The sequence below is a fragment of the Nipponia nippon genome, unplaced genomic scaffold (assembly GCF_047370975.1).
Source record: "Nipponia nippon isolate SJK-2023a ecotype South Korea unplaced genomic scaffold, ASM4737097v1 scaffold_21, whole genome shotgun sequence".
Classification (NCBI taxonomy): domain Eukaryota; kingdom Metazoa; phylum Chordata; class Aves; order Pelecaniformes; family Threskiornithidae; genus Nipponia; species Nipponia nippon.
Genome location: NW_028262338.1, coordinates 977970 through 1001775, shown reverse-complemented (window position 1 = coordinate 1001775; position 23806 = coordinate 977970). Strand labels below are relative to the sequence as shown.

The window sequence follows — 23806 nt, the reverse complement described above, 5'->3', positions numbered from 1 at the left end:
CATCTTCAACGGGGATTATAATCTGAATTGAAGCGGAAAGACCCAAGGCAATGAAGCTGTCAGCAGCCTAAGATTAAGGAATTAAAACAGCAGCAGAGCATTACAGGATTTGTTCGAGATATATCAGAAAGAGCAGGCTAAACACACTGCAGCCTTCCTCGGGTCGGAAATTTCATATGAGTACAGAGAAGGGCAAGAGCAAGGATCTCATCAATATACATAAAAAGAGAGAGGAGAGCGAGACAGAGCTACGAAAACCCAACCACGCAAAATATAAATCCTAACTGTAGACAGAAATGAGTCACACAAGGTTTGACTGAGGTAAATAAAAGCAGAAATGAAGTGGATTTAGGGGAGGGCAGAGGTGAAAAGACACTGATACCCAGTAGACAGGAAAAAAATAGCCCTTAATATACTAAGGCTGGTAAATTCTGGAATGCAGCCCAGCCTGCTCTTGGATTGCCTAATGGAAATGCAGGTCCCCAGTCCTGTCCCTTCCTCTTCCCGCTCCCTTCCTCTTCCCCTTTCTTCCCTCCCCCCTCCTGTTCTTACACCCATCTCCAGAATTACTTGAAAAAGTCAAGAATGACAGCAACTGCCTGCATAGGGCAGCTGGGCCGAGAGAGAGGGAGCGACAAGCCTTGCCTTTGCCTCCATCGAGGTCCCCAGAAGGCCACCAGCAGCCCTGCACAGCTTGGGAGGTATTAGCGGCTCTTCTCAGTGGGAAGCAGAAGCTCTCAAAACAAGGAAGGAATCAAACTCCCACCAAAGGACCCATTAAAACAGTCCATTTATTTCGGGCAAATTGCACACACCTTTCTTTCATTTGCTCTATCCTAGATCAGACGTGGGGAGGAATTTCTCCCCTGCCTTAAAGATATCAAAGATATGGGATGAAACACAAAGAAAAGCAGGGAAGGATCCCTCGCAGATAAAATACACAGGAAAGTTTTGGCGACCCAGACCTCATGCAGCCACCAGCTCTGCTCAGCACAAGCCATAAAGATGCCGGTTGTACCGCTCAACACTGCTCGCTGCGGCATGTTTCCTTCAGTTACACGATCTAAAAAGAAACTGAATCACTCCCTGCGTTTCAAACACACAGCCCAGTTGACAACTAGAACAACTAGGGCCCAGAACAATGATGCTGGTTGATAACTAGATTAATCCTGAACCAGGCCATCTGTACAGAACTGTTGCACTTTATTGACACAAAAACGTACCCAGCAGAACACTTCCCTGCACACACAAGGCCATAGAGCAGTGATGAGCAGCCAGATCTAGGACACAGAAGGAGATGGGAAGCTAATGACAGGCGGAGCTTGTTCTGCAGCACAGGTAGAGCATGGAATCGCTTTTGGACTCCTCCAGCCAACTTCTACTGGGAGATTTACATACAAGTCCTCAATCAAGTCTTTTAAGAGATATCCAGAGTCCCCTGGGTAAAAACAATCTGTTTCAAGAAAGAGGAGAGTCCAGAGCTGCTCAGTGGTTCTTTTTGGTTGAGCCAAAACCAGAGAAACCCATCACAGCTGCCATTTCGTCATCCTCTTCAAATGTCAAATCTTCCTCTGCCCGCCTTTTCTTCTCTCTCTGCTTCTCCTTCTTGTAGGCTTTGGCCTTCTCCTCCTGCAGCAAGGGACAGAACAGCAATATAATATGAACCTCCCGGGCTGAGTAAGCTTTTGAGACACCGGGCACTGCACAGTTAACCCAAGTCCTACCAACAGCACCCAAGCTGTGTCTGAGGAAATCCTGGACTGCAGTCTTCCAGGATCTTTCCCACTGTCTCCAGACCACCCCACCTACCACCCCAAGAGCAGAGTCACACAGAGGAGGTAGGCAAAAAGAAGTGTTATGAAACTCTGTCTTCCGAACAAACATCAGAAGTTTTGTCTGGAATCAACGCTGAGGCAAGAAGGAGCTGTTTTTAAAGCAGGAGGCGTTTCCCTTATAGGATGCCCTGTTCCAGTGACTGCGATGCAGAATGTTGCTGCCTGTTGGCTTTCAGCCTGGCAGAGTGACAGCTGCTCACTGGAACAGAAGCTGAAGCTCTGAGCGGCTTTGGGGGCTTTTGGCATCAAAGAGTTTGCGCTGCTCTAATCAAAGTGTTTTGCTCTGCAAGGATCACAAGCCCTGGAACAGCGCCAGGCTTGTACCGGGCGATGTAGAAGCATGGCTTCAGCTCCCAACTTAGCAACTGCTCCTGCCATTCCCATCACCGTCCACTGCACCACAGCTACTGAAGACAGCTGTGCCCTGGTACAGCTGTGCCACAGCTACTGAAGAAAGCTACACCAAAAGTTGCTGCTGATTTCTTTGTTGCCATACGTTGACTGGCAGTAGCTTTTTAAGCCACAGCACTCCCTGCACTGCTGGGGCACCTGTCTCCTACCTCCCCCAAACAGATCAGGTTCAGCAGCACCAAAGCCTGCTCGAGAGCAGAGCACAGGGCTGCTCTGTGTGCACCCCAACAGAGCACCCCTGCGTTGAAGCAAAGCTCAGGGCTTGGGCAGGGAGACTCAAACGGGCAGTTATTTTTAACTTTTGGTTGTTATGTGACTGCTGATGGAGGAGAAGCATCCACAGAAGCTCCTCAACTGTCAGAACTTTGTCAGGTTTTCAAATAAACCTGATCTTCCTGTCAGGGAGCTGACACCTAAGCCCATGCTTGGGAGGAATCTGCAGTCTTTCAGTGCCTCCACGTACATCTCACACCACAGCACACTGCTCACAAAGCCCTTCCACATTCGGGGAGGCCACACAGAAGCAACATGCCACATGGAGAAGGATCCCAGCAATCCTAAGAACCATGGAAGATAAGGGGTAAAGACACAGATCTGCTATCAGAGCACAAAAAATCAAACACAACTAATGGGAGACAAAAAACAGGTGCATTGTCAGGCTTGTGCTGCTCTCAGTGGAAACCTGAAGCATCAAAAGTTATCCTAACAAAGAGGGGAAAAGGTTTCCAGGGACAGCAGCAGAAAACTTTTTAAAAAGCAAACAACAAAGAAACAAAACCCACCCATAGCAGTAGACGAGAAGCCTGTGCTACCAAGAACAAGGCTTCTGTGGAACAAGATTAGGAACCAGGATTGATTTCCTCACAAAATACGTTTCTGGGGGGCTTTGCTTCATCAGTCCTTGCCCAGACTCACCTCCTCACGGAGTTCCTTCATCCTCTCCTCAAAGTCGTAGTCCTTCTGCTTCTCCTCCATCTTCTTCTTGTTCACCTCAAAGCGTTTCTTCACCTGGTCCAGCGTGGAGCGCTCCACCCGCATGGACATTCCCAGATTTCTCTGGTCTAGAAAACAGGAGTGGAATCAACCGTGTTCAGCAATACTCATAGCCTTTGACGGTCTGCACATAGTCCCCGTCCCCAATCCCAATTTAAATATCTCAGCACAGCAGTCTCTTCCTGCCTGTGATCTGTCCCCTCAAAGCAGCTTCCAGGGCCAGACTACACTCATGCACAAGGCCATACACCCTCAAGGCTCAGTGCTCCAACCTGACCTAACCACACTGATTTGCAGGCCACCCACTACTCAAAAGCACAGGGAGCAGCATTGTCCCCCACGTTCCTGAGTGGCAGAGCCCGGCATGGCACTGTACCACCGCCCAGGTAGCCCAGAGCCAGCCTGGGGAGTGTGACGCAGCAGTGCTCCTCCCCCAGAGAGGAACGCACTTTCTGTCCTCATCTTGTCCAATATTCCTACATGGACTGGGATGGGCTTTAGGGGGACACCATAACCTAAACCAGGCAGTGACTACAATGATTACTTGTAACAAGAAAGAAGATGCAGCCTGTTCTTTTAAGGTTCCCTATTAGGATGCTGCCCATCATGTTTCATGTCAGGAAATTTAATCTTGGACCACTGGAAAAAAAAGGGTGGCGTGTTGAAAAAGGGGCCAGAATAAAACTGGCAAGCTGGTATCTCTCAGCTGTGGGAGAAGCTAAACAAGACATCAGTGGCTCTCAGTAAGAGTTCCTGCTTGCACAGGACATCTCTAGCTAAAGCAGAGACATGAAATATTAAGCGAGGCCTCTGATTCAGTGGCTGCTTAGTACAGATTCCCAAGTTTCTGCTCATGAGTGAGCCTAGGTTGAAGGAGCCACCCCTGGCAATGTCTCCAACCCACATTGCCTAGTGGATCCAAACAGCCTGTTGACTCCACCAGCCGTGCACAGGTTTGTCCCACGGATGCAGCAGCACCTGGAAGCTCAAACTACACACCAGGAACTAGTAAGAGGGCTGCTAAGAACAAGCAGGTTCCAGCCACATTTATGGACTGGATTAAGAGCTCCCAAACTTACTCTGTAAACCATATTGTACCGAAGAGCTATACATCAGCCACTTCAACCCCAGCTCAACCCTTCATCTCGGGCCCATGCACAAAGTCATGCCAGGATTTCTGATTCCAGATTCTCTCATATGGACTTATTGCTAGTGTCCCAACATGTCAAACAAAGCACTTCAGCGTCCTCCTTCCACTCACATAAAAGCACAGGGCTTTTACACATTGGGTTTTCTTTTCCTAGCTACAGAAAACTGGCCTTCAGGTCCTCTTCTGAACCCCTCATTTCTCAAAGGTTCAAGCGGCCAAGTGTGTGGGTCTGGATTGCATACATCACTCCCTTTTTGTAAAGGGGCCATTTGTTGACTTCCATGGGGAGCCACAAATCACCTTCAGGAGCAGAACAACATGGCAAGAGTGTGTCAGTGCATCTGCTGCCCCTTTACTTTCTCCACTTAGCCCACTCTCTGAACATGTCAAGAAAAAGCAATGCCCACAGTCGTGACATGAGACTCCAGTTCAATGAGGGTACAGTCGTCTTTTTCAAGTTAAACACAGTAAAGGACTGATAAACTGGGAATCCTTTTCTCTTGTCTTTTTCTTGGCCTAAGCTAACTGCATCATTACAGCAATGGAGAGAAGAACCAGAGATAGGTACAGGACAATAACACCACCACACTGCTGGACCCAGCTCCAGCGTGATCCTGCCCCACTCCTGTCTCTGCTCATCCTCAGCAAACCACAGCCTCCGTCCTTGTAAACTCTGATCCATACTCTGGAGCTCAGGGGCCAGCTAGTCTTGAGCTTCATACTCAACTTCTACAAAGAGAAACTTCTGATCCAAAATGGGCTAGTCCCATACCTTTTACTTATCTAAGAATTTCTTTAAAGTTTTGGTGCTGTAAAAAAGCCTCTCTCCAGATTTTCAGAGGAGACATCAGGATTTGCTGACCCTGGCCTTCTCACAGCACGGACACTCTGAGCGGGAAAAATACATCCGCCTAACCAGAGTAAACCAGTCATTGTTTCTTCTGGGCTTATCCCATGAAAATGGTCCAGCACCCTGGAAGGTGCCAGGAGATAAAGGCAGCACCTCCACAGCTCTCATGAGCAAACACTGCCTACATTGTGATCTCCAAAGCATACTTTGACCCATGTATAAGCATTCAGTCCTCAGACACTGTTGATGCACAAAGGGAACAGCCCAGAGCACTGCAGCAGCCCTCCAACTCAACCAACCCTCCAACAAGGCAGAAAAATTATCCTTACGTTTTTTGCCATTGATGTGATCCAAGAAGTTAATGGAGTCTTTCACCACGCAGTCGCATACGTTACAGTAGTACCTGGCAGGAGAGAGAGAAAACTTTAACGCCAAAGCATGAGACAAACCTCATCTCACAGAACAACTATTTGGGATAATCTAAAATGTGAAATCTGCATGTCACTTGGGATACATCTCCTTTGTCCAGGGCAGGAGGGAAGCTACTTCCATTACAGAGAGCCCCAGTGAAAAGAAATGTGCAAAGGCACACACCAGATTGACAGAGCTGCCCGAGTTAACACTGGAGGTACCAACCCTTATGGCAACACCACTCTGACAGATGACAGAAACCAAGATATGAACTGATCTGTAACTATGTCACTCAGGGCATCTTCCCCTTCCAGTCACAACCAACAGGGTGCGATGGACTCTGCGACACCACAGGACTCAGCTGCCCTCCTCCAAGGCAGGGCTGGCCACGCAGCCCAGGCTTCCGGACTGCAGCCTGCTGAAGGCTCTCACCTGGCTGCAAGTCCTCCCCTCCCTATTGCCTCACAGCAGCAACTCCCTGCTTTATACAGCAGTGCTTTCTGCCCATCTTAAGAGCGGTTGCAAAAACGCAGCCAGGGCCTGCGCTTCCATCCCTGGATGCTGTTCAGGGCTGCGCATCTCCCTGGCACTGCTGGCTATTAGGCTACAAGAGCGACACACTAACAGGCTTACTGTTGAGATGGCACAAACTCAATGCATTCTTTTCAAGCACTTGATGGCTTAGGGTGAGCTAAGAATCCTTTTAGCCTTTGGCCGAACACGATCCACACAAACAGTGGCCAAACACAAGTCCTAAGGACAGGTATCTGGATATTTCTCCCATTCCCACTGACAGATATCCAAATCAGAAACTCCAATCAACAGCAGATAGAGCCTTACTGCAAGCAGGCCTCCTGGCTAACAAAACCAAGTAGGCAGCAGAGATCTGCCTCAGTTGTTTCTACAAGTGGGCAAAGCAACATTGATATCAAGTAATAATGTCTGAAGGGGCTCAGCCTGCTGCATCTCTTCCATACATTACCCCAGAAGACCCAGTTTAGGTGTAATACAGTGCGGCACCACCGCACCGGGCTCAAAACACAGGAGGAAATCATCACCTGGTACACCATAAGGGCTCACCAGCACAACTCTGAGACTCCAACAAAAAGATCGCAACCTACCCTCCCATCTCTGACTGAGGGGTAGTTTTGGTGATGACAATGGTTTTCCCCAGCTTCGATTCCAGGTCCACTTTGTAGTCTCGGTGCCGCAGAAGTTCCCTTTTGACAGGCTGAGCTGGTTTGCCTAAAACATAAGCAAAAAACCAAAGTGTTTCTCAGAAAAGGTCAAGCTTGACACGCTGGATTTCACATTGCCCTTGATGAAGAGAGGCTACCGGGAACCTGGGAACTACCTGATTCATGCAAAAATTGCACTTTTTTTTTTTTTTTAAATCAGTAAACAATGTAATTTCCTCCTCACTATTTCCTGGTTCCTATTAGAACCACATAGGCCTGTGAAGTGTCTCCAGCTCTGATGTGGGTCATACTCTGAGATATCCTTGTTTCCAGGGGCTGATTGTTCCTCTCCCTCCCCAAAGAACGGGCAGACAGAGGCAAAGATTCTCAGTAATCACTTTTGTCAAAAAAATGTATTCAGTGGCAAGCAAAGGAAAAAGGATCAGAGCAAGCCAGCCTTGAGTTGGTGCTATTTCCTTCCGGAATTTCACTTCTAGCTGCTCCCTCCCTCTCGAACTCAAAAGGGGTTTGGGTGACTCACTGCCAAACGAGCAAAGCTTGCCTGGAGTCAGTACACTACCCACCATCTTTCTTTTCTCTCTCTTCTGTGAGCCGCTTCTCTGCAAGTTTCTCGTATTCATCTTTGTCCCACTTTCGGCGGAAGTCCAAGTTCTTAGTCTGAGATGGAAACAAAGTGTATTAACATTTATTATACAGTTTGACCAGCTCTGAGGGGACACTGGGGAAAGAGGTGGAGTCAGGGGCACTACGTTCCATCCTCACGTCCTCTATTTTCATCTAGGAATTAAAGATGTAGCTTAACTCGAGGTGTAACCTTAACTCGAGGTGTACTCACCTCGAGTACTGTGTTCAGTTTTGGTCCCCTCACTACAAGAAGGACATCGAGGTGCTGGAGCGTGTCCAGAGGAGGGCAACGAAGTTGGTTAAGGGTCTAGAGCACAAGTCTTGTGAGGAGCAGCTGAGGGAGCTGGGGTTGTTTAGTCTGGAGAAGAGGAGGTTGAGGGGAGACCTCATTGCTCTCTACAACTGCCTGAAAGGAGGCTGTAGCGAGGTGGGGGTCGGCCTCTTCTCCCAAGTAACAAGCAACAGGATGAGAGGAAATGGCCTCAAGCTGCGCCAGGGGAAGTTTAGGTTAGATATTAGGGAAAACTTCTTCACCAAAAGGGTGGTCAGGCACTGAAACAAGCTGCCCAGGGAAGTGGTTGAGTCCCCATCCCTGGAGGTATTTAAAAGAAGGGTAGACATGGTGCTTGAGGACATGGGTTAGTGGTGGACTTGGCAGTGATAGGTTAACGGTTGGACTCGATGATCTTAAGGGTCTTTTCCAACCTTAATGATTCTATGATTAAGTGAATAACATTCAGCATGCCTATATCTACTTCTTCTAGAAGGATTTCAAAGCATTGAGAAAAGTAACATGTTTCTCTTAATAGCTTCTGAGATGATCACCCAGGCTTTCGCTTTGAAAAACAGACACAAATGGGATTTAAGCCCACTCATCTAAGACCTCAGAAGTGCCACCTGACAAACACAGCACAGTCATTAGCAGGCTACACATACCTCTTCCAAAAGTCAATTAAACCCAAGTTGCAAATATCAGATGAGGAAACCGTGAAACACAACATGAGCTATAAAGAGTTTGATTAAAACGCAGGAGTACGGAAGGCTGTGTATACCTGCTCTCAAAGAGATCAGCAGTATGTCTATGCATTACAGGAATCAAAGTGCTGAGTTTGCCACGAAATCATACGAATCACGGGTTTTTCAAGTGAGACACACATACAAGCAAACCAGAAAAAGCTCTGAAACCCCATCTGTCAAGGCATGGCATGGAGATATACCAGGGAAGCACCTGGTGGTAAGCTGTCCTGCTCCTGCAGCTTCGTGCTGCAGACAGGCAGGGAAGGAAAGAAACACTTCTGAGGCAGACTGGCCCTTCGGCAGCTCCCCGGTGCACTCTACACTGGCAACGACAGGATTAGTTGCATGGAGAGAAGCTGAATTCAGGTGAAGCTGGCTCTGAAGAATACAAAGCCTATTCTTTTCAGGGGGGATTTCTACCTAGTCACGAAGGCTGAGGGCAGACGTGACTGGACAAGAATCCTTCTTCCATTCACATCTACTCTCATCAGACCAGCACAGCCTCTTCCCAGTGTCTGCCCTGTCTGCAGTTAAGGCCCCTGCACCTGGTATCGGTCATGGCTTATAACTCAGACACTTTGCTTTCTTGAGAAGATAACTCTCGTTTGGTTAGAAAGCTGCATTTCACTCGGCATGGCAGTGAGCAGCTCTCAGTTTCATATTAAAAAAAAGGATGGATGCATTTTAAAACACCTCCGGAAAAGAAGGACCCCTCCACACCCCACCGCCTTCTCTGTTCAGCCAAATCAAGAATCCAATCACAATCCAAAGGAAATAAATCCCATTTGAAGCTATAGCAGCAGCAGAGTCATTTAATGTTTTCTCCTCTGGCAATCCTTCAAATGGAACGAACAACTACTGATAGGACTGAAAATGCCTTAGGGAGGCGTAGAAAAATTCTCATTTATTCCCAGAGCTTCTTAAGCACTTTAAGCATGTCATAACAGGTTTTATTAACCACCCTGAGCAAAAGAAAAGAAAATATCACGGAGTGTAAATTAATGTTTGGGGGTATTTTCCAGAATCTAGACTCTCCTGCATACCAGTGCATTATCATAAATCATAGCTGGTGGGAGCCCAGGGAGGAGGCAATTTATTTGCTGCTTCACTCTCCTGTTGTAATAAAAGGGAAAGAGTCTTTCGCAGCTCTTTTACCAATCTCCCTCATCCAGGCACAGGGAAAGAAATTAAACCCAAATGAGTAACAAGATCTTGGCTAGACATTATCCAAAGGAACTTGTCTTAACTGGTGTGGTGCAGGCAAGGGTGGCTGCAAGCCCTAAAATCCTTTTCTAAGAACTGTTTTGGATGACAGTATTTCCCAAATAAGTAACAATGATTAATAACCAGAAGTGCGGCATAGCCTCTTGTTCCCTCTGGAGGTGGACACCGAACGATCTGCCCAGGATCAGCACCAAAGCCCATAAAATAATACAGGAGTCTCAAGTCTGGCTCAATCTAATGGGAACACAACCGCCAGCAGCTGAGAACAAAACACAGGCCCCACCTCACTTCCGGGCAGACATCCTGCTCCCTGACCTCTCTCAGCACTGCACACTTCTCAGCAAGTGGCTTCAGCTGAAGGAAAGATCAGCTAAGAAAGCAGAAAAGCACAGCCCCTGCAGTGCTGACAGCTGCCTGGGTTATTGCTGGAGGTGTTTAAACTGCTCTGGCTCTCCAGACATGTTACGCCAATGGCATCCACCTCACTCATCCAACCTTGGAATTCCCAACACCAAATCCTGCAGGATCCATAAAGGCAGAAAGACCTCACTGCCATGTTACACAAACTGAGCAAGGCCAATAAAGTAACCAAGTTACACGGGAGCCATCGGAGACTCCTGGAATCACAGTCACGGAAAGGGCAGTTTCTCCATGCCAGGCAGATGGCAGCAAACAGCAGCTTCAACAGGACAGTGTGAGAGCCAGCCGGGAAACAGGCAACCCGTCCCCAGAGGAGCCAAGAAGAAACGGGGCAGGACAAGAGGGGGAACAGGAGGGAGCTGCCTCCACCCGCCGTCGCCCAGCCCCAGGAGGCCCTGGGATGGGATGGTCCCCCGCGGCGGGCTGAAGGCGGGTGCGCACCCCCATCCCGGGGGCTGGGGCAGGTTCGGATCTCCTCACGCCGCCTGGCTGAAACAGGGGCTCCCACGGGGGAGGCCTGGCCCTAGGAAGGGAAGGTCGGCGTGGGATCCACCCCCCTTCTAGCCCTGAAAGCATCGGGGCCTCTCAGGGGGCCCCAAATCTCCCACCACCCACATACAGAGGGCACAGCGGTGTGAAAAGCAGGGACGGGGCCTCCCCACGGGGCCCTGCCCACCCGGGCACCCCCGGCCCCGCCACGCCTGCCCCCCGAGGGATCCCTCACCCCGCGGCCTGGCAGCAGGCCCCGAGCGAGGCCCAGCCGCAGCGGGGCGGCCTTTCCCTCCTCCTGCCCCTCCAGAGCGGCCCCAGCCGCCCCAGCCCTGCCCCCGGCACGGCCCAGGGCCTACCGAGCAAAAGAGAAAGCGACGGGCGCGGCTCCGCCGCCGCCAGCACCTACCCCGCTGCCCGATGCCATGTTGAGGGTGCGGGCGACAAGGGAACAGAAACTGTCGCGCGGTGGCGCCCGGGCCGTAAAGCGAGGCAGTCCGCCGAGCACCAACGAGTGCCTACCACTCTAGGCTAGAGCGCCGGGAGACGGTGGTGCCGGGCGGTCACGTGGAGCCCAGCCGCTACCGGTCTCCCCGGCACGGGCCATGCTGCGGCTGGGTCCGCTCGCCGCCGCCGCCGCCGGGCGCCTGCTGCCCGCAGGTCCCCGCCTCGGGCCGCCGTGCCCCGCCGGGGGCCGGGTGAGCCTCTCCCGGCCCGGGCCGTCCCGGCCGACAGGAGACCGCGGCCCCCTGTCCCGGCAGGTGCGGGCGGCGGCGGGCTCGGCCGGCGGCGAGCGGGGCCCGGCTCTGAAGACGCCCAAGGTAACGGCGGGGAGCGGGGGCCGCGCCGGCGGTTACCGGGCGCTGTTTCCCCCGCCCCGTCCTCGCCGCTGACGGTCGCTCTCCGTCCCGGGCCAGGGCACCCGCGACCACCCCCCCGCCCACGCAGCGCTCCGTGACCGGCTCCTCGCCGCCGTGGTGGCCTGCTTCAAGCGGCACGGGGCGGCCGCCATCGACACCCCCGTGCTGGAGCTGCGGGTGAGGAGGCGGCGGGGGGGGGGGCCTCCGGGGGTGGCGGGACCCCCCTCCCCTCCTTGGTGTGGTGGGTGACCCCCACGGGGGCTGTGGGGTCCCCCCTGCCCCCCCCCCCGTGGGGCTGTGGGGGCTGTGGGCTCCCCCCTCCTCCTGCGGGACTGGGGAGTGCCCTCTTTCCCCGGGGCTGAGCGGGCAGGGCTGGGGAATCCCCTGGCACGAAGGGGGCTGGTGGGGGTAGTGTCCCCTTCCCCTCCCCACACCCTCTGCTTCACTTGTGCGTGGGGCTCAGGGGGGCTGGGTGCCGTGCTCTGTCCCCCGGCCCCCTCGCCGCCCCGGTCCTTGGCTGCCCCGCCAGCCCCCCTCGCCTCTCCCCAGGAGACGCTGATGGGAAAGTATGGGGAGGAGGCGAAGCTGATCTATGAGCTGCAGGACCAGGGAGGGGAGCTGCTGGCCCTGCGCTACGACCTGACCGTATCCTGCCTTCGGCTTTCGCAGAGGGGACGGCGGCACGCCGAGGCCACTGCCACCTCCGCCTCGTTGGGTCAGGGTGACCCCTGCCCTGCTAGCAGGTCCCATCGGGGTGATGGAAACCCCCCCTTCCCGCCGAGCGGTGGACACCCCAGCTGGTCTGGCTGTCGTTGGCGCGACCCCACCTCAAACCACCCGTCAGCCAGTCCAGGATCTGCAGCAAAGTGGCCCTTTCTTCAGTGGGCTGTGGACACACACCAGTATGCTCCACTGTACTGGTTTTACCTGCTCCCAGTTACAGTCCCCAGCTCTGTGTGCTCCTGTCCTGCCCATCCCACCTTTCCAGTGCCTTGGTAGTTGTTCTGGGAGAGCAGCGGTGTTTGCTGCAGGTACAAAGCAGGTGTCCATCCCGGGGCCTTCTCCACCTCCACATCTCACCAAAAAGCTCTCCACTTCAATGCCTGTATGTCTGTGCTGTATGTTGAACTCTCTCTGATCGCACCGTAAGAGGGCAAAATGACCTAGCAAAGGTCTGTGTTTGCGAGGTGTTGATGTACTGTGGTTCAGAAGATGGAGTTGTCCCAGTGTCGGAGGAGCTCAGCGTGGTTCATCTTACTCCTCGTCAGCCTGTGCTGATGATCCCCCTAGAGATCAGGGAGCAGCTGGCAAAGCAAAAGGGGGACAGGGCGCTTTGAGGTTCAGCTTTCTGCAGCTCAGGGGATCTCCATGTTCCTGTCCTTAACTCCTCGGCCCCCCAGGTGCCTTTCGCTCGCTATCTGGCGATGAACAAGATCACCAACATGAAGCGCTACCATGTCGCTAAGGTCTACAGGCGGGACAACCCGGCCACGACCAGGGGCCGCTACAGGGAGTTCTACCAGTGCGTGAGTGTTGTGGTGGCTGCTGCTGTGCGGGGGTCCGAGACCGCTCGGAGGACTGGCGTGGGTTTTACCAGCTGGATTGCCTTCAGCTGCCGCAGGGCTGTGTGGCGTGCCTGGCAGAGCTGAAGCACCTCAGCTGTGCCAGGAGCCTCTGCCGCTTCTTCTGCCCCCAGGATTTTGACATCGCCGGCCAGTTCGACCCGATGATTCCCGATGCCGAGTGCCTGAAGATAGTGCACGAGATCCTGAGTGACCTGCAGCTCGGGGACTTTCTCATTAAGGTGAGAACAGAGCCGAGTGGTTTTCACACCTCTGCGCCTTCCCTTCCCGTGGGATTGAGGCACCGGGGAAAAGGCACAAGGAAACACCAACAGCTGCAGCTTCCCGCACCTCTGGGGCAAGAAGAAATGGTGGGAGGGGGAATCTCCCCTGAGCTCAGCGTGCCTCTCCCGCCCCCAGGTCAATGACCGACGGATTTTGAATGGTGTGTTTGCCGTCTGCGGCATCCCAGAGAGCAAGTTCATAACTACATGCTCTACCGTGGACAAGCTGGACAAGGTAAGCATTGTGCTCGTGGGGAGATCGATTCCAGTCTCTGGGGGTGGATGTCTCGGGGCTGGGCAGTGTCATGGTTCTGCTCATCATAATGAGGTTTGCAGCAGTTAAGCCACTGGTGTTTGTAAAGGATTTGGGGAGCTCTTGGGTGTGCTTAAGAATAAATCCTGGCATTTCCAGTGGTTTCTGGTAACAATTCCTGTGAGAGATGCGGATCCATAGTGAGATTGCTTACTGCTGTCTTCCTGCACTTGTGAATATGTGGGCTGGTGGAGACAGCGGGTGATGAGAACGTCCTGCAGCAACAGATGCTCTCATTTCCCCTCGCAGATGCCGTGGGAAGAAGTGAGGAGCGAGATGGTCGGAGAGAAGGGGCTCTCTCCTGAGGCTGCAGACCACATCGGGGAGTATGTCCAGCTTCACGGTGAGCACTGTGGGTCGAGCCCTTGGCCTTGTTCTTCCAGGCCAGGCAGGGAAGGCCAGCGACAGAGGGGGGCAAGGCACGTACGTGGCTGGCTGGGCCCATCGTTGCGGGTGCTGCTGCACTGGCAGCCCTGAGGCACAGCTCGTTCCCACAGGTGGCCTGGACCTGATAGAGCGGCTTCTCCAGGACCCAAAGTTGTCCCAGAACAAGCTGGCCAAGGAGGGGCTGGGGGACATGAAGCTGCTGTTTGAGTACCTGACCCTGTTTGGCATCACAGGGAAGGTGAGGAGGTGCAGAGGCAGGAGGAGGTGCTGCCGTCGTGGCCGGGCAGCCTGGGCCCCCGAGCGCGCCCAGTGACAGGGCTTCTCTTGCATCCTACAGATCTCTTTCGATCTGAGCCTGGCGCGGGGTCTGGACTATTACACGGGGGTGATCTTTGAGGCTGTCCTGCTGCAGCAGGAGAACGACCACGTGGAGGAGTCAGTCAGCGTTGGGAGCGTGGCTGGAGGCGGTCGCTACGATGGGCTGGTGGGGATGTTTGACCCCAAGGGACGGAAGGTGCCCTGCGTGGGGGTCAGCATTGGGATTGAGCGGCTCTTCTCCATCCTAGAGCAGAGAGTGAAGGTAGGTACTGCAGGTGGTGCATGGGGGAGGGTTCTAGGCTGCCAGCTATCTTTTGTTACAGAGCTCTACAGCTCCACAATGTTCGAGGGGAAAGAATTTTGAGGGAGAGGGTGGCTCTTCTCATGCCTGAATGTCCATGCACAGAAGACAGAGCCCTTCTCTGCAGCCTGTCAGGATGCAGGCCTGGGCAGCTGAGGGCAGCGTTTCGTAGCAGATGCCGAGGAAGCATTAGAGATGGTCCCTGTGCTCTTGTCCTGGCTCTGAACTTTGTGCCCCGGTCACTTTGCTCTTGTCTCTTGCCTGTAAAGTTTTCTGTCCTGGGGGTTGTGAAGTGTTGAATTTGGTAACAGCTGTGGCACTCACTCTGTAATGAGCACCCTAGGAAAGCCCGTGAGGAAATTCAGCCCTCTGCGTTTAGTTCTGAGCTTGCGATTCATAGCAAGTGAGGCTGGGGCAATGTGTTTGTACCTGAAGAATCAAAGGTGATATTGGAAAGCTGTCCAGGTCGCATCCAGGAGGGACGGAGGAAGGCCAAGATCCCATGGAAACAGCAGCACATGATTAAGTAGTGTGCCACAATGCAGATCGTCTGGGGGACTTGTTAAATGTGCCCAGGTTGTCTTATCTGTGCACTCTTTTTGCTTCTGGAAGGTTAGCCTTGCTCAGTAGCATTCACTGAACGGTGATGGTTAGCATTTAAGTATACTTGTTTTGGGGAGCCAAGTTAAGGCCTGAAGGTAAGGTGAGATGAGCTTCTGTTGTGAGCTGCAGATTCCCTCAGAGCCCATCACTCCCACGAGCGCGTCTGTCCCTGCAGGCTTCTGGGGAGAAAGTTCGAACGACTGAGACACAAGTGCTGGTGGCTACACCTCAGAAACGCTTACTTGCTGCGAGGCTGAAGCTCATCTCCGAGCTGTGGGACGCAGGCATCAAGGTAAAGTAAGGATGAGGGCTTGGCAGTGGTACAGGTGAGGGAGGGAGAGTCTGAAGGGAGCTGCAGCACAGCAAAAACAACTCCACTAGTTTTGTGTCTCTTCAAGATCTGGGCCTGTCTGAGATCTAGCAGGCAGAGATCTTACAAGACAGGTGAGAGCACTAAAGGCAACCACTTGCTGCAGGAGTAATGAGGCAGTTTTCTGTGGAGTTTTGGTGCTGGCTGTTTTGCTGCAAGATCCATCAGAGCAAATTTTGCACTAATGATTTACCTTCTCCGCTCCCTCCTAGGCAGAGATGCTGTACAAGAAGGATCCTAAACTGCTGAAGCAGCTGCAGTATTGCGAGGACATGGGGATCCCCCTTGCTGCCATTATAGGAGAGCAAGAGCTGACAGATGGAGTCGTCAAGCTGCGAGATGTCGCAACAAGAGAGGAGGTGAGAATGCCTTTTTACACCAGGTTTCAAAAGTGCTTCCAAAATCTAGAGATTACTGAAAGGCTCTGGGTTTTCCCTCGGTGACGTTGTTCCTTCGGGGAGCTGTAGCACAGATCTGTCGGGTGACTGCTCCAGAAAACCAGTCACAAACTGCATTGGCATCCACAGATGGAACCACACTGTGCTCAGGGTTCCAGTGCTGCTACCTACTCCTCTCCGTTTGCTTTACAGGTTGATATCCCAAGAGAAAAGCTTGTTGACGAGATCAGAAGAAGGCTGGAGCCCTAGCACTTTTCGGGCCAGAGCTGCTCGACTGAACTGCTGTATAACTGGAACCCTCCAGCGCCCTTAGCCATTCACTTCCCGCTGAAGTCTGGTCACCATCCACTAGCCTGAGGCTTACCTGCCTGGGCTAAGGCAGTGTCGACACAGGGTATCTGCTTGGACAGGAGCAAGCGGGTCTTAAAAGTTATGGACAGTGCAGTCACCAGGTTAACCTTCTGGTCAACTGCTCTGGAGGACAGGTTAAGCTTGTGGGGTTCCTAACATTGCACTACCTGTAACTGTACAGCCCTTTCCATCCACTGTAGGTGGCCGTGGTGGTGGCACGGGCACAGATGGACGTGGTGAAGCTCAGGCAAGATCAGGCTGAGCTCCGGAGGCGGGGGGGAACCTGTGGCGTTAGGTGCCTGCAGGCTCAGGGCGCAGGGAGAGGGTGGCAGTGGAAGGCCACCCCCACCCCTCTGAGGGCTGCAGGGGGCTCTGCTGCCGGGTGTGGGGCCAGGCGCGCCCCGGGCCGCTGGCAGAGCAGCCTGGGCTGCGGCACCGGCCTGCGAGGAGCACGGGCCCCCCTCGGGGAGGCCACGGCAGGGGGGGGCTGGTGCAGCTGCGCGGGCAGGCTCCGGCTGGGGCGAGCGTGGAGCAACTCTGTATTTTTATATACTAAAAAAAATAAAACGCAAACCCCCACCCTGGGGCATTTACGGGGCTTCGCGAGGCCGGCGCCTCCCCCGCGGCGCTGAGGCGGGGCGCAGGCGCGGGAGCGCGGCGCGCAGGCGCAGCCCCTCCCGCCGCAGTGCGCAGGCGCGGGCCGGCAATGGCGGAGGAGGCGGCGGTGCGGGCGCAGGCGGAGGCGGTGCGGCGGCTCAAGCAGGATAAGGCCGATCCCGACGAGGTGCGGCTGGTCCCGGCGCCCGCCCGCGGGGCTGGGGCGGGCGTGCGGGGCTGGGAGGGGGCTCGGGGGTTGCTGGGAGTGAGGTGCTGGGGGGGACCAGTATGACTGGGAGCGGGGTGCTGGGAGACTGGTGTGACTGGGAGCGGGGGAGGTGGCCTAGGGCGCTGGGGGTGTTGGGATGGGGAAGAGAGGCTCGGGGGGAACTGGGGGTACTGGTGGTGGGCTGGAGAGAGGGCTGCTGAGGTGACTGCGGTGTGGCTGGCATTGCTGGGCTTAGGGGGAGGGTGCTGTGGGGAACTGGGAGTATTGGTGTAGGTGTTGCTGGGCTAGGGGTGGTGGCATTGGGAAGAGGGGTGTTGGGGAGGATGGGAGTACCGGACTGGGCTGGAGAGTGGAGGGGCTGAGCTGCTTAGGGAGAGGGTGCAGGGGAGACTGGTAGTGGGAACTGGAGATCCTGGTGTTAGATTGGAGAGAAGGATGGTTGGGGGTGTCAGGGCGGGGAGGAGGATGCTGGAGACTGCCGATGCTGTAGTGCACGTAGCAGGAGCTGGTGGTGCTGGGCCTGGGGATGGTGCAGAGGCTGGTAGGATGGCAGGCAGATGTTGAGGGTAATGGGGGTCGTGGGAATCGGAGAATGGTGAGGGTGTTGGGGGTGCTGAGATTGGGGTGCTTGTGGCAGAAGTGGGGAGTACTGGAGAGGAGCAGGGAGTGCCCCTCTGGTTGCTGTGGGAGACTGGGAACACTGGATGTATTGAGGGTGGGGAGTTTGGGAATGCTAAGGCCGAAGGTATTGGGGAAGGCCTGTGGGCTGGGCCTGGCAGGTAGCCTTACCCCCAGCCCCCTCCTTGTTCCCTCCCCAGATTGCAAAGGAGGTGGCGAAACTGCTGGAGATGAAGGCACAGCTGGGGGGAGATGAGGGGAAACACAAGTTTGTGCTCAAGACCCCGAAGGTAACTTCCTCTAGCACACACGCTCGCGTGCCTCTCTGCGTGCACCACCTATTTCCATGCACAGACACAGCACCCCCCATGCACCTGTGTGTGCAAAATCTCAGCACAGACTTGCCTGTCTTTGTTCTCATTTCTGTTTCCCTTATTGGTTTTAGCGGCAGGGGAGAGAGGGGTAAACACATCCCTGATAGCATCTGACCCAGATACCCTACTAACTTAAAGACTTTCTGGTGCTTCTGTGACAAGCCAACCACTAGCTGGTGTGGTCAGGAAATTAAATTCATTTTTGGTCAAGCTTTATCATAGCTGCCCAGTGTGAGAGGTCTCACATCTGCTTGGATTGCACTATTTGAAGTAAGGTCATGACTTGCATTGCCCTGATGAGTTTAGGGTTCTCTCAGCTCTTGTAGCACTGACCCCACTAGTACCAGCAGACATTGGCTTTCGTGGATCAAGGATCCTCAAGCTGGTTCTGTTCCTTGTTAACCTGGACAGAGTGGATGAAGTTGCTGGTAGGTTGGGTGAGCACGTAGTGCTGCGAAGCGCAGGTCTGCTGGTGCGAGGCTTGTTGCGGGGGAACTGTGAAGCATAAGCCAGCCAAAGAAACCCAGATGCCCGGCAGTGTTTGTCAGGAATGTTCAGCACATGTTGAAATGTGGGGAGCAAGAAAGGTCTCGTGGCTTTTGATCTTGCCTTAGTCTGTGGGGGTGGGTAATCCTATTTACTGAGCAGGTCTGGCCAGCTGCTGACATTTGTGTCCTCTTGCAGAAGGACCCTTCCTTCAGGGGTACCTTTTCAGTCTCCAGGTCCCTGAGAATAGTGTCCATAATGCAATTTATGCTGACATTTTTTGTAACCTGAATGTTTCATCACTGGCAGCTGACCAGAGACCAACTGCACTTCCATGCCGTGGCATGGAGACAGTTATGAATGTTGCTCACGGATAAAACAGGTTATATTGATACTACTGACATAGGAAATGTCTCAAAACTGTCTCTCTTGTCCATTTCCTTTATCGTATGCTTTGGTAAATGTAATTGTGGTGTGAGACTTGGAAAGCGGAAGGGTATTTCACTGTTTAAAGATGTGGAGAGAGGATTTTGCAGCTCTGAGTGCCAGGGAAACACAGCTTGGGTTTCCAGCCTGCCTCAGCCACGTCAGTGTACTGCTGAAAGCTGCTCTTCACTGTGCGACCTGCAGGTGGGGTGTTATGAAGGGCCTGCTCTCTCTGCTTCCTCCTGCCTAACTGCCAGTCCCTAGAAAATTAAACTGGGAGGTCTAGTTACTTAATAGTGATTCACGTGTTCCTGAGAGCCTAAAGGTGGTCATCGAAATAATTCAGTGACTCTTAACAGCGAAGAAATTAAAAGGGAGCACATCCCAGTGAACAGTAGATGGGCACTTCACAGGTATCAAGCTCTGAAAAGATGATTTCCCTCTATGTGTGTTTGGAAATTGTAGAGCTGCTGGTTGTTCCACAGCTTCAAAGCGTGCCTGTCCTCTGATTCCACCTCTTAGGGTGCCTTGTTGTGCAGGGGTCTGGCTAATACACGTGAATCAGAGCTGTGGACAGATCCTAGCTGCGCTGTCATGCTTGAAAACACTGAACTCTGACTGTTGGATCTGTGTTAGCTCCTTTGTTCCCTGCATCGTGAAACTCCTCACTGAGATTTAGTTCTGCAGACCATGGCAGATCGCGTCTGAGCTGTGTCCTGATGTTTTCCAGTGTTTTTTGGTGGTGCTTTTTACCACCTCTCCCGATATCTGGTGTCTGGACCTGATCTCTCTGGTTTTGTTAGCAGTATGACAGCTTCTTCACATTGCCTCTCACGTCTGTCTCCGCTGCATGCCTCTAACCCAATGTGTCCTTTGCTCTTCTTTCCCTTATCTCACCCCAGGGTACACGGGACTACAGCCCCAAGCAAATGGCCATTCGTGAGAGAGTCTTCAATGCGATCATCACCTGCTTCAAGCGCCATGGAGCAGAAGTCATTGATACACCCGTGTTTGAGCTGAAGGTGAGTGAGGACACAGCAAGTTGGCTGAGCTGATGGGGATCCTGCAGTTGAAAGCTTACTATGTGTTGAGGGCTGAATTTTCTTCTTCCATCTCCTAGGTGTCCTCCCTTTCTCTCCTTATTTTCTGTGTGCTCTAGGGCTGATCCCCTGTCACTGAGGATGCTGTTTGTTCGTGTGTCCTTTTGTTGTAGGAGACGCTGACAGGGAAATATGGTGAAGACTCAAAGCTCATCTATGATCTGAAAGATCAAGGAGGAGAGCTGCTGTCCCTGCGCTACGACCTAACAGTATCCTGCTACAGCCAGTGCTGAGGGGTCTTGTCACCTTTGCTGCCCTCCTTTTGGGGGAGTGCTGTCCAGAGGGCACGGGAGGAGGAGGGAGGATAGTCTCTTGGCTCTGACCCCGTACCGACAGGGAGAGCGTGAGCGAGCAGTGTGGTTCAGTGGGTGCAGAACCCTTGCTCAGTTATTTACTGTACATTGCTTCTGTTCAGTGAAATAACGCTTGTATGTGGAGGTAAGGAAGATCTGTATTGAGTGGGGTTTCTCTTACAGCAGCATACCCAGCCTAGGCTGCTGTGGTACACAGCCCGCGTGAGACTGAGATCCAACCTATGGCGGTGCTGGAGGATGCCTGTAGGGACATTAATGGCAGCATGTGTAGGCTGTGTCTTGGACAGGTGTGGAGACCTTGGGGAGCTGTGGCAAGTCCAGCTGTTTCGTAGCAGCTGCTTTGCCCCACGGGTGTGCACCACGCTGTGCTGGGTGGTGGGGAGATAGCAAGGACCCAGCACTGCCTGTGACTGATAACTGGCTGGGGTGATCCCTCCCTGTTCCCATCCTTAACCCTACCATCTCAGGTGCCCTTCGCTCGCTATTTGGCGATGAACAAGATCACCAACATTAAGCGCTACCACATCGCTAAGGTGTACAGGCGGGACAACCCAGCGATGACCAGGGGCCGCTACAGGGAGTTCTACCAGTGTGTGAGTTTGGCCACTGACAGGGACGCTGCTGAGTGAGGCTGTAGGCTGGGCAGCCCTTGTGGGGACATAGGACCAAAGGCTGTGTTACCCTGCAGTGGCCTTCCCTGTGGCTGTGGAAAGCTCAGGAGGATCCACTAACCTCCTTGGCGTGCCCTTATGGGTGTGAAAAACAGCTTGAGAGTGAGGATGATGGCTGTGACACAGGGTGCTGGTGTATCAGGGAACTTTGTAATACAGCCTCCAGGTGCCCCAGGTATCTAGCCTGCTCCTCACTGTGGAGGAGGGCAACTCCTTGCTCCATTCCACAGTGCTTGCCAGCCTGGTGGAGGGGAAGAATTTCCTTCTGATCCCAAATCTGGCAATAGTTGAACTCCTGGGTGTGTTAGCAGGACACGTGAACCAGGCGAGTGAGTGACTTGGCTGTAGCATATGCTACTTCTGTCCTCTGCTTAGTCAGTCTTTATTTCAAAGGAAGGGAAAAACCCAGAGGCCAAATTACAGAATAGGTAAGAAAGCAATTTCCTTTGTGGCTTTCTCAGACAAGTGTGGTAGCCCTGAGGAATGGCTTTGTTCCACTGTACTAACACAGTCCCCAGGGCCTCGTATTGCAAACAAATTCCTGTTTGAGAATATTCCTGTTTCATCATACAACCCACGTGGATACCTTCCAGCTCCAGCTTGGTTTAATTCCCATTTCCAGACAACTTGGGGTCTTTGCCTGCTCATCTGAAAGACTGTTCCAAGATCTCACTCCTAGGATAGCTAGAAATAAGTCTTCTAATATCCAGGCTAAACTTGTGTCTGATAGTTTTCTTCTCCTTGTGCCAGTGCAACTCTTTAAACTGTAGCTGTCATGCCTTGATATGGATTCTTGCTTTTTCCCAGATAAACATTTGGGAAATGTTTAGAGAAATCGTCCCCTCCTTAGGCCATGTAAATCAAGCTCTGTTACCTTCTCTCCCTGGAGACGATTTGCTTCTTTGCTCAGCCTAGTAGCTTTTTCTGCATCTTTTCTTAAATATAATTCACCAGCCCTTGGTTGGGTTTTTTCAGTGAGATTTCACCTGTGCCATGTACAGTGGTAGCAGCACTTTCCTGACTGTGCCAGACCTTGCCTAACTTCCACGGGGATTGCATCAGCCTTTCTTGCAGTCAGCTGATCGGGGATTAACTGATGTGATCTCATCTCTTTCCTCCTCTGTGGCCCCAATTTATTTTGGAAGCTTGGTGAAGCCATGTTGAAACTCACCCACTTAATTAAAATTATTCTTGTACTCAAAATCCCATTGAAGACTTGTATTTGGGGATTCATAAATGGCAGTCAAATAAGAGGTCTCTTGTTACTTCTGTGTTTAATTTCTCCCTGAACATTGATGTTGTCTTTGCTATTTTCCAATCACAGGGTACCAGCCTATTAAAACATCTTGCTGTTGGGCTTTAGTTCTACATGCTAGTTCATCTGGTAATCTCTGGTGGAGACCACTCAGGCTTTCTGATTTCTTTTTCTGTCTTGGCAGTTGAAACTTTGGTTTTGCCTCAGTTGGGATCGCTTGTCTTGTCTTCTTCCCTGATCATTAACTTGACTGGCATGTGTTTTAATAGAAGAACATCTTAAGAATCAAGGCGAAACATCTGGCATTTAGGTCATGCTAAATAATAAGTAGTTTTCTTCTCCCCTTCCTGGTTCCTTTGTTCTATTTATTTACTGCTGATGAGTGCTCTGCTGTCTCCTTTTTGTTGTTTTTCAAGGATCTCTGTTTCAAAGTGTATCATGCAGTAAACTGCTGTGTCAGAGGCAGGGAGCAGGTCACACACCTCGAGAAGCAGAACAGCTTCTCGCAAACTGTCTGCACTGGCCATGACACAGTATACAAACTCTTTGCAATGCAGTGGACACGAGAGCACTGCTGCCTTTGGTGAAAGAGGGTCATAACCCACATCCTATCCCTTCTGGATCCTATTGGCGAGGGCTAGTGCTGCCTTACATCCCGTTTCTGTTGCTTTTTGTAAATAAACTGCTGTTAACAGCAGAGTTGAAGCTGTATTGCTGCAGCCACGCCAGTGGTGCTGAATTGCTCACTGCCTTTTCCTGTGCCCCAGGATTTTGACATTGCCGGCCAGTTCGACCCGATGATTCCTGATGCAGAGTGCCTGAAGATAGTGCACGAGATCCTGAGTGACCTGCAGCTTGGGGACTTTCTCATTAAGGTGAGACCTGGCGGGTTTCTCTGTGCCACGGTGGGAAGCAGTGGTCATTGTTCCTGTGGTTTTACGCAGCAGCACCTGCTCCCACTCTAACACCCACTAAGGCCTGATCCAGAAGTTCATCCTGCCTCTCTGCCTCCTCATAGTGTATATGCTAGAAGGCTGGACCTCAGCTCAGACTTGCTGGGAATGAAAGGACGTTTCCTGAGCCTGCAGTTAGCAGAGTTCTCTCTAGCACTAACCACAGTCCCCTGCAAAACGTCCAGCAACCAGCTTACCAGGTGACTGTCATATTCACTGCCTGCAGTAAAACACAGGCTCTGGCCCAGGATCCCTGCCCTCGTCCCAGCTCCTGATGCCCCCTTAGGGACATCTGCTCAGTGTGTGTGCTGTGTTGTCTGCAGACTCCTGCCTTCCCACCAAGTCCTTTCTGGGGCTGAAGCCTCTTCCAGAAGAAGAGTCATGCCCTACTGTAGGCTGAGCTTGCTATTTGT

At 52.7% G+C, this 23806-nt stretch overlaps 3 protein-coding genes across 9 annotated transcripts in view; 2 read left to right on the top strand and 1 right to left on the bottom strand.

The window, feature by feature from the left end:
- Nucleotides 1-773: 773 nt before the first annotated feature.
- ZMAT2 (zinc finger matrin-type 2) lies at nucleotides 774-11177 on the bottom strand. Its single transcript, XM_087759932.1, has 6 exons — nucleotides 11033-11177; nucleotides 7413-7506; nucleotides 6772-6895; nucleotides 5569-5642; nucleotides 3162-3307; nucleotides 774-1629 (listed from the first exon to the last, which is right to left on the bottom strand). The coding sequence occupies exons 1-6, from the start codon at nucleotides 11048-11050 to the stop codon at nucleotides 1486-1488; spliced, it is 600 nt and encodes a 199-aa protein (XP_087616058.1). The 5' UTR covers nucleotides 11051-11177; the 3' UTR covers nucleotides 774-1485.
- LOC104022149 (histidine--tRNA ligase, cytoplasmic) lies at nucleotides 11117-16349 on the top strand. Of its 4 annotated transcripts, none has more exons than XM_087759925.1 (12): nucleotides 11121-11444; nucleotides 11541-11660; nucleotides 12421-12525; nucleotides 12884-13009; nucleotides 13180-13287; nucleotides 13466-13564; nucleotides 13892-13985; nucleotides 14140-14267; nucleotides 14367-14609; nucleotides 15427-15543; nucleotides 15834-15980; nucleotides 16212-16349. In XM_087759925.1, the coding sequence occupies exons 1-12, from the start codon at nucleotides 11229-11231 to the stop codon at nucleotides 16266-16268; spliced, it is 1560 nt and encodes a 519-aa protein (XP_087616051.1). In that variant the 5' UTR covers nucleotides 11121-11228; the 3' UTR covers nucleotides 16269-16349. The 4 variants fall into 4 exon arrangements, 3 of the variants coding, with proteins under 3 accessions (XP_087616051.1, XP_087616048.1, XP_087616049.1); XM_087759922.1 differs by lacking the exon at nucleotides 12421-12525 and adding an exon at nucleotides 12033-12128 and having other exon boundaries at nucleotides 11122-11444; XR_015705254.1 differs by lacking the exons at nucleotides 12421-12525; nucleotides 16212-16349 and adding an exon at nucleotides 12033-12128 and having other exon boundaries at nucleotides 11117-11444; nucleotides 15381-15543; nucleotides 15834-15971.
- Nucleotides 16295-23806, top strand: part of HARS1 (histidyl-tRNA synthetase 1) — a 15432-nt gene continuing 7920 nt past the window's right edge. For 2 of the 4 annotated variants that reach the window (XM_087759927.1, XM_087759926.1), the window contains exons 1-6: nucleotides 16924-17154; nucleotides 18015-18104; nucleotides 20003-20122; nucleotides 20314-20409; nucleotides 20982-21107; nucleotides 23208-23315. In XM_087759927.1, coding sequence (XP_087616053.1) covers nucleotides 17077-17154; nucleotides 18015-18104; nucleotides 20003-20122; nucleotides 20314-20409; nucleotides 20982-21107; nucleotides 23208-23315 — 618 coding nt within the window. In that variant the 5' untranslated portion in view covers nucleotides 16924-17076. Of the gene's footprint in view, nucleotides 16414-16923; nucleotides 17155-18014; nucleotides 18105-20002; nucleotides 20123-20313; nucleotides 20410-20981; nucleotides 21108-23207; nucleotides 23316-23806 lie in introns of those variants that run through there. The other 2 variants (XM_087759928.1, XM_087759929.1) reach the window with 2 other exon arrangements.